Source organism: Takifugu flavidus, chromosome 16, assembly GCF_003711565.1.
Source record: "Takifugu flavidus isolate HTHZ2018 chromosome 16, ASM371156v2, whole genome shotgun sequence".
Taxonomy (NCBI): Eukaryota; Metazoa; Chordata; class Actinopteri; order Tetraodontiformes; family Tetraodontidae; genus Takifugu; species Takifugu flavidus.
Genome location: NC_079535.1, coordinates 4,744,184 through 4,753,262, shown reverse-complemented (window position 1 = coordinate 4,753,262; position 9,079 = coordinate 4,744,184). Strand labels below are relative to the sequence as shown.

Below are 9,079 nucleotides of genomic sequence, written 5' to 3'. Positions count from 1 at the left end.
TGCGCCCAATCCGCCCAAACGACTCTGCACCCATAAAGGGCCCCGCTGCACTCAGACCAGCGCTTGATCTAACTGATGTTTTGGCAACACGTTCCGTTGACCCAGCATCTCTCCAGGCTCCCCAGCGATTTTCCCAGCGACCCCCAGTGCCTCTCTGTGTCTCCCTGCGTCTTCCAGCGACCCCCAGCGCCTCTCTGTGTCTCCCTGCGTCTTCAGCGACTCCCAGCGTTCTCCAGCGTCTCCCCCTGCTCCTCTGCAACCTTCCTAGCCTCTCTTCCTCTTCCCCTTCCCCGGACAGATTTCCCCTGGCCTCTGGACACTTGGACTCCCCCACGGACTCTCGCCCCCGGATCTCGGACTTGGTTCGTCTGCCGCATCCAAGACATTTCCCCACGCCCCCTATAGTTTGTCTCGGCCTCCCTCCTCATTTAGTTTCTTCCCTCCTGTCCTTTCTTTTGGTTCATTAAAATCATCTGAGTTACTTTTAATTCCCGTGTCTGTCAGCCTTCTTTGGGGTTCCGCCACACTTGACCACCAGTCCTCCCGAGCTTAACAGAAAGATCAAGCCAAAATGAGTCAAGGTGGAACCCCAGGGCAGACGGGCGGCCCTAGAGCCCCCACTTTACCCTCCCCCCTCGAAAGAAAAGTGGAGGCCCACGCCGCCCAGCTCTCCTCCCTTCAGTCTGAGCTAACCAAGGCCTTCCCCACAATCCAAGGGCAGATTTCCGAGCTCCTCCCAGACCACCTCCAGTACCCTGTCTGCCCTCTTCAACTGGATGACCGCCATGGCAACCGTTTTGGCTTCCATTCAGCAGAAGCTAGGCAGCGACCCCGGCGGGGCTGCGGCACCAGCCCAACCCGAAGCACCGCCCCCTTATCCACCAGACCCATCTCTCCCGCCTCCTCCCCGAGCCGAGCCCAACCTTGCTAGCCCCCGTGTTTTCGGCGGGGATTTCGACCAGGGCAAGGGGTTCCTCCACCAATGTGAGCTGCTCTTCCGCCATCAGCCCTCCAGATTTGTTTCCGACGAGGCCAAGGTTGGATTTTTAACCTCCCTCCTGGCCGACAAGGCACTGAGCTGGGCCATAGCTGCCGTTGACCTGGACCCCCGCCTCTCCTCAGACTACAGCGCCTTTCGACGGGAGTTCAAGGCAGTGTTCGAGCACCCCACCTACGGGGAAGACGCCGCGGGTCGTCTGCTCGCCCTCCAGCAGGGGTCACGGTCAGTTGCGGAGTACACCCTTGAGTTCCGCATCCTGGCTGCAGAGAGCCGCTGGGGCGAGACCGCGCTCCGTAGCGCCTATCGACGGGGCCTTAGTGAGGCAATCAAGGACCTGATTGTGAGGGACCGCCCCTCGTCACTCAACGAGCTGATCACCCTCTCGCTCCAGATGGATGAACGACTACGGGAGCGCCGCCAGGAGCGCGCCCAACGTGCTGGCGGTTCTGACCGCCAACTCTCCCGCCGCACTCCCTCTGCCCCTGACTTCTCCCCTACCGGCACTGCCGCCCCGCCTCCTCACATCCCCTTGCTACCCCCAGCTCACTCCTTCCCCAGAGCCGAAGAGGAACCCATGCAGATCGGCCGGTCCCGTCTCTCACCGCAGGAGTGGGAGCAAAGACTCCGAGACCAGCTGTGCCTGTACTGCGGAAACAACGGCCACTTCATCAAAGCCTGCCCCGTCCGACCAAAAGGGTCCTGCTCACCAGTAGGGGGAGTACTGGTGAGCCAAGCTGTGATTCCCCAACCCACCGAGCAACACAACCGCCTCTTCCCCGCAACACTCTCCTGGGATAAGGAGTCTATTCCGGTGAGTGTTCTCATTGACTCTGGGGCTGATGAGTCCCTGATGGACCTTTCTCTCGCGCGTCAGGCTGGCGTTCCCCTGGTTCCTCTCGATCGCTCCCTGTCCCCCCAGGCGATCGATGGCCGCTCTCTGGGTAACATCACTCATCGCACCGTCCCACTCACCCTAACACTCTCGGGTAATCACATAGAGAGTACACGTTTCCTGGTTTTGCACGCCCCCACCGCTCCACTCGTGTTAGGAAGACCATGGTTGGAAAGGCACGACCCCCACATCTCATGGGCTTCTGGTCGGATCCTGGGTTGGAGCGGGGCCTGTCACGCCAACTGCCTTCGCTCCGCCCCCTCTCCATCCAGGAATCCCAGGCCCACGCTCACTCCCCCGGCCCCCGGTTTCTTCCCTCCTGTCCTTTCTTTTGGTTCATTAAAATCATCTGAGTTACTTTTAATTCCTGTGTCTGTCAGCCTTCTTTGGGGTTCCGCCACACTTGACCGCCAGTCCTCCCGAGCTTAACACTGTTAGTCTTTGCCTTTAAAAGGGAACCTTCACACTGTGGCAAATAGGACCCACGGATCCCTTCTGAGACCGTAAACGCACCAGTGACACGTCACAAAATCGTATCAGAACTCAGAAAAATGTTTCGATCATCACGTAAATGAAATATTGTTCAGACTTTTCAAGTAGCTTATCATTTGTTTTATTGTCTTTAAGTTTCAAAGACTTTTTTGTAAGAATGGGAGAGCCTTGCGGAATGACGCCAACAAAATGAAATGTGACCGTGTGCAGTGTGTCCTGCATGGATAATCCTGTATGTATCTCACTGTTGATCATTGCATTTGGGGTGGAGAGGTTTGAAAGTACAGGAAGTGGAGAGTTATGCTTCAAATAAAGAATGCGCACCATCGGATACGGCAGCTTTCGCTTTCACTCTCTTCGGACTCGACTTCAGCAACTTGTCACCTCTGCGCAGCCGGTATTCTTTATGTATTCTATTACATTACTCGAGTAAAACTATTGGACAGTGTTTATGAACGTATATATTTACCGCATGTCTTTTAATTGATGTAAATCACAATTTAAATCGTCAGTTTTATCTAGAGAACCAAACATACTTTCACTTTCGATCGGACTCTATACAGTTTCAGCAATAATCGTTTCGACGGTCCATAAAAACCGAACTCAGGTGTGTTAAAAAACGTCTAGAAGTTTTATATTGTGCATTCGATAGTTCGATACTCAATCAAATAATAGCGTGCGAAATGAAGGAACCGCGCATGCGCAAAACCCATGAGGCAGCAATTGTCGATAGGTAGCAAAATACTCCAGAAAATCTTTTCTTCTGTGTTTATATAAATCAATCAGTTAAATTGTGTCCCCGTTAACAGGATTATCGTTTTTTGGTTTCATTGTGATGCATGTAATCTAACCTAACCTAATCTAATAAGGAAGCTACAACAACCAACAACCTACATCAACAGCCACCAAACGTAACATCCCTGATCATAACCACAAGTAACAATATGAAATGGGGTCACTAACCAATCAGGCGTCTGTATCTGGCTCTGTACAGCGATCTGTCCACCATGTCTACCATCACGTCCAGCCTGTCTCAAGATCAGGAGAAGAAGCTGCTCTCTCTCTTTGGACACGCCAGACTCCATCTCCTCTACAAGGCCAGCGTCCAGGGCTTCACCGCTGATGCTTTCCACAGTCGCTGTGACCGTCAGGGCCCCACTGTCATAGTGGCCTTCAACACGGCCAGGCGTGTCTATGGGGCCTATACCTCCAAGGACTACACCAAGAGCGGGCAGCCCGTCATCGATGGCGAGGCCTTCCTGTACAGCATCAAAGCAGAGGAACCCAAACCTCTGAAGGTGGTGGGCATCGCCGGACAGCCCGCATTCACAGACGTGGACACCAGTCCAGATTTCGGTGCTTTGGTGTTCCTGCACGACAACAAACCCAGCGTTCTGTCCAACCCGGGGACGAATTTCAACTTCCAGGCGCCGGACATGCACGGGGGCGACTTTGCACTGATCGAGCTGGAAGTGTATCGAGTTGAAAGTTGGTTTTCTTCATTCTTTACAGGCTAAATTCTGATAAGGTTTGACATCTTGCTAAGGTGCATTTATGTGCATTTATCCCATGTGCAGGTTTGGGAATACTGCTTAAGAAACCCTGGAGGAACATTCAATGGACGACAGAGTAGGTTAAACACGGATGATGCAACTTACCCATAATCCAACTCTGACACTCTGTTTGTGTTCCTCGTAGGAAAAAGCAAGAGTTGCTACAGAACATTTCCAAGTACAGGCCTGGCATCAGTGCCGTTCCCCAGGCCCGGATCCTGTTGGTGGGGCCCGTCGGAGCTGGCAAATCCAGCTTCTTTAACTCCGTCAACTCGATATTCCGAGGCAGCATGACGTGCCAGGCCATCGCTGGGACGGCAGACAAGAGTGTGACGACTCAGGTGTCACTACTCACACCAGAATCTAAATAAACCAGCTCTGGTCCTGCACCTGAACGCATCCTCAACCATAACTTGTGTTTCAAATTGTGTCTCACTTGTAGTATCGAACCTACAGAATAATGGCTGGGAAGAGGGGACAGTCTCTGCCTCTGGTCCTGTGTGACACAATGGGACTGGAGGAAATGACCGGTGCGGGAGTGGACATTGAGGATTTGTTCAACATCTTCAGGGGTCACATAGTGGATCGTTACCAGGTTTCCCTTTTTAAACCCCCCACCTACCACATTTTTCATGTCGATTATGGTTTGTTTTTTTTTGACACATGGACCTTCTCTCTGCTTGCTTCTAAGTTCAGTCCCTCTGGTCCCCTCATGCCGGACTCTCCTGGCTACAAGACACTGGCGACCCTTAATGACAAGATCCACTGCATTGCCTATGTGGTGGACACCTGCAAGGCTTCAATCCTCTCCCAGAAAATGCTGGACAAGTTTGACATGATCCGCAAAAAGGCCAGTCAGATGGGTTAGTACCACACCTGTGTTTTTCTGTTAAAATCAGGGCGACATTTCTCATGGTGCTTTTTCCTCTCCTTTACCTGTAGGCATTCCCCAGATCCTGCTCATGACCAAAGTGGACGAGGCGTGCTCTCTGGTGGCGGATGACTTAAGAACAATTTATCACAGTGTTTACATCCAGAAGAAGGTAAATGTCACCACCTCATGCAGGGTAATGATGGCTGCAGTTCTATTACTGTGACAGAGCAGTAAAATATTCAAAAGAATGGTAAACATTGACCTGCATCCCCCTCCATGAGCAGTACAAAGTCATTCCACCATGTTTTTACAGCATGGTATCCTGTGTCCTGTACAAAAATAAAATAAAATAAATAAACACACGCACACATATAAATGAACGTGATTATGCAAATTTTAAAACATATTTAGAAGAAGGAAATAGAAAAACACATTTTACAGCAACATTTGAGGAAATCTAAATACTTTTGCAGGCCCGAGATTTGAGCCAGTGTCTGGGCATCCCCTTGTCCTGTGTGATACCAGTGAAGAACTACTCTGAAGAGCTGGAGCCTGACCAGGACACCGACATCCTGCTGCTAATGGCTCTCATGCAAATGCTGCATTACAGCGACAGTTTCCTTGAAAACCAGCTCATCTATGAGGAGCAGGAAGGCCACTCTCTGCAGCAGAGTGACAAATCCTGCAAGATTTTGCGGCCAGATCTTTGAGAAAACATGCATTTAGTTTCAGCTGCCCAACAGAGCAGATGCTTGCTGCATTTACCTTTACCATAATGATTAGGAATATGATCATTTGATAGTCTGACAGTGAGGTTCGGCTGGGTGTACAGTATACATAAATGTGTCATATGACCCTGCATTTCCAAGAAGCTCTGTGCATCTGTTTATTAATCAATTAAAACCCTTTCTTGTATTTAGGATTTCATTACATGGTAATAAGAATAAATAGATTACTATATTGGTATTGACTGCTGTAAACACCTATACTGTATTTACAAATCAAACATCATTCAGAGGAAATTTATGTCATGAGAAATACTGTGTCTGAAAGAATTTTGGAGATTAGAACTTTAGTGATATAATTCAGCCTCTTGTCGTTAATTATAATTTTATCTTGATACGTAATGACTCTTGAGATTTAAAATTTTATAACGGCATTATTCAACTTTTAATTCTCCCAGCCGACCACTAGAGGGTATCCGCCTTTTCATAATCACTGCTGTTATATATAAAATGGTCACGAAGCCACCGTAATAAAAGTTAATTCTTCTGAGCAAAAGTGCGCGTGTTCTACGTGTTTTATAAAATCTTCAAATAGATTCTTTTTTTTAAAGGATCATGTGTTTATTTATTTACTCTTCATTCCGTACACACTGACGTAGAAACCGTCCACATGACAAAGGAAGGCGTTGAGTTTCTCTCGGGCCAATAACCAAAGCCTGCTGGTTTCGGTGCCGCCCTCCTCTCGGCTCCCGTATAAATAGTGTCGCAACGCTGCCAATAACAAACCGTTCTGCACGTTTGAAGTTCTCCTGGTGACGCGCACGGCGCCGGTTGACGAAAACAAGCCTTTATTGCTCCTCGGCGGAAATAATTCTCACGCTTGCAAAGCATGATTCCGGAGGAAAGCTTCTTGTCCGTCGAGAACAGGTGAGACTTTTTAAAGCTTTTGCTCGACTGTTCCTTGCTCGGCTGCAGCGGCGGCTCTCAGACATGTGCATGGCAGTCGTGCTCGTCCTTTGACCCTTGTTGTGCGTGAAGTGTGGAAAAGACCACCTGAGCTCCAACCTGGACTTTTCTGTCTGGATTTAGATTTCCTGCACGGCTTTATTATGCGGAACAGCTCAATCTTAACGTCCAGTTTTATCAGACCTGTTAAGGATCATTTAAAACTTTTAAATAGGAGGTTTTTAGGATTTCATTGCTTAGTTCTTTGCGTGCATGTTGCAGGAGCTATTCACATTCACAAGCATGTGTAATGTTAAAGTGATTGCATGCTTTTTAATTGGCACCTTAATCAAAGAGGTAGACTACGGGTGATTTACTGGTTGTCCTTGCTGGGCAGGATGCACGCGGTGGGCCTGGCTCTGGAGGAACTCCTGGTAACGGCTCAGAAACAAGACTGTCTGACCGTCGGCATCTACGAATCGGCTAAACATCTGAACACGTAAGTGAAAGCGAGCATGTGCAGGCGGTTGCTGCCGTTGTGTCCTGGAGGTCCGTGGCTTAAACGCTTCCTGTGGCCTCCTCAGAGACCCCGACAGCGTGGTCCTGTGCGTTCTGGCGGCCGACGATGCGGACGACGTGGCTCTGCAGATCCACTTCACCCTGCTCCAGTCCTTCTGCTGCGAGAGTGGCCTCACCATCCTCAGAGTTTCGGGCTTGAGGCGGCTCCAGCAGCTGCTGGGCAGCGCAGACGCCAACAGAAACCAGGAGGAGCACCGAGACCTGCACTGCATGCTGGTAACGGTGAGCGGACGCAGGATCGACCTGGAAGCATGTTTACTGCACATGTGATGCACTTTTAAAGTCTTTTAATGTGTTTTTGTGTGCAATTCCTCTACAGAACCCACAAGCCGACCACTGCAGGCTTCAGGAAGTAGGAACCTACTGTCAGGAGAGCCGACGCCGGGACCAGTGGGTGCCCGAACTGGTCCTGCAGGAACGTTGAAGAATCTGCTTGCAGATCCACTGACAGAAACAGGAGCTTTCCAGGTTCTCATGCTCATGAACTGACTGTTCTTGCGGATATCGCCTGGAGCGGACTCAGCTGGGATATCTGGACTGACCGGGACTCTCCTTTTGAGTGGATCCGACACCCCTGGATCTGGTTCCTGCTCAAAGCTACAAGCACAGACTTCTCCCTTGTCTACAATCGGGTTTCTATTTCCTTCTGTCCTGAAGGAAAACAGGCCTGCTGCCGGGACAGAAACGCTGCCCTGAAACTATACCCAACATTCCAGAGTATTCCGACATGGGAGAGTCCTTTTCCTTGAAGAGAAGGTGTGTGTGCATGAATGCCTGGTATGTGTGTACAAAGCTCCAGTCTTTATTTAGAAAGGACTGGGCGGGCAGCTCGAGCATTCTTGAAATGTTCAGCTGATCCTGCGGAGGAGCCGTCGCCATGGAGGCAGAGATGAGAATGATGTGGAAACGTCATGGGACTTGTGGAACAAGACGGGGACTCTGCGACGGCGTCTGTGGTCGGAGGGCGACGCAGCAAAACCGTGTCCGACTAAATCTGCTGTAAGTTCTCACGGAGTGCTGCTGCCCGGAGGAAGAGGCGGGTTCACCCGTGAATAGCGCTGCTCTGCTAATTTATTTAATGCCTCGGAAGTTATTTATGATCCTGTTTGTGCTGTTTTCCACAACGTGTGAGTGTTTTATGACGTAGCTCGGATTTCAAAATAAAATGCGCAGGTGCACAATCCAAGCAGAAGCGCCTCTGAGTCATGCGTGCACGCGTCACTGCTTCCTGCCTGTAGTAAACAAACCTCAGGGTGGAGACAGAAACTGTTGGAACAGGCAGAACACGCTGGCGCTGACACCCCGGCGAGGTGGAGACGGGGGGGGGGGGGGGGCAGCAGACTGGCTGCAGCCGAGCCTGCAGGAGCATGTTCCTGGGGGGGGGGGGGCTGCACAAGATAATCTTGATCCAGCCCCACTCAGGTCACGCTATCATCACATGATCGGGGAGCAACGTCTCCCTGCAGTGGTGAGGGACAGGGGTGTCCCCCCCCCCCCCCAGCTGGGCCTGTTCACTGCACTCCTCCCTGCTCCGCTCTCACATGTCGGCTCACAGCTCAGAGTCCACAGCCCAGCAGAGAGGGAACATCCAGGCACATGGACCTCCCTTTTGTTTACCATCGGTCGCTTGGTGGGGGCGTGCCCTGCAGGGAGGCTGACCTCTGATTGGCTGGGGTTCACTCTGGAGCGGCTGCGGGGGGGGGGGGGGATCAGGGTTTGAAACTTGGAGGAGACTCGTGACTCGAACAGGCGACTGAAAAGCCACTTGCAATAATGACATTCCTGTCAAATGACCTAAACAGCAGCTATTTTATCTGCTCTTTTTTTGCCGCCAGCAGCCGTTTTCCCTCCTTTGTCCTGGACGCCGTGTCCCTGTCAGGCCCGGGAGCACGCACGTCCATGTGCACAGCGTGTTTTTTATCAGCGCGAGAGGAGCGCCAGGCTTTTCTGGCTCAGGACGGCACTAAAAAGGGAAATTGATTCAATAAAGTGCAGCTGAGGTTTGAGGAGATGAAGGGG

The 9,079-nt window shown here is 51.0% G+C and overlaps 2 protein-coding genes across 2 annotated transcripts; both read left to right on the top strand.

The window, feature by feature from the left end:
- Window positions 1-2,685: 2,685 nt before the first annotated feature.
- LOC130540413 (interferon-induced protein 44-like) lies at window positions 2,686-6,092 on the top strand. Its single transcript, XM_057059547.1, has 8 exons — window positions 2,686-2,781; window positions 3,379-3,872; window positions 3,962-4,013; window positions 4,083-4,278; window positions 4,380-4,532; window positions 4,629-4,800; window positions 4,880-4,980; window positions 5,285-6,092. The coding sequence occupies exons 2-8, from the start codon at window positions 3,392-3,394 to the stop codon at window positions 5,519-5,521; spliced, it is 1,392 nt and encodes a 463-aa protein (XP_056915527.1). The 5' UTR covers window positions 2,686-2,781; window positions 3,379-3,391; the 3' UTR covers window positions 5,522-6,092.
- Window positions 6,093-6,303: 211 nt separating this feature from the next.
- LOC130512954 (growth arrest and DNA damage-inducible protein GADD45 beta-like) lies at window positions 6,304-8,246 on the top strand. Its single transcript, XM_057011461.1, has 4 exons — window positions 6,304-6,463; window positions 6,879-6,980; window positions 7,066-7,282; window positions 7,380-8,246. The coding sequence occupies exons 1-4, from the start codon at window positions 6,426-6,428 to the stop codon at window positions 7,482-7,484; spliced, it is 462 nt and encodes a 153-aa protein (XP_056867441.1). The 5' UTR covers window positions 6,304-6,425; the 3' UTR covers window positions 7,485-8,246.
- The last annotated feature ends 833 nt before the right edge of the window (window positions 8,247-9,079 follow it).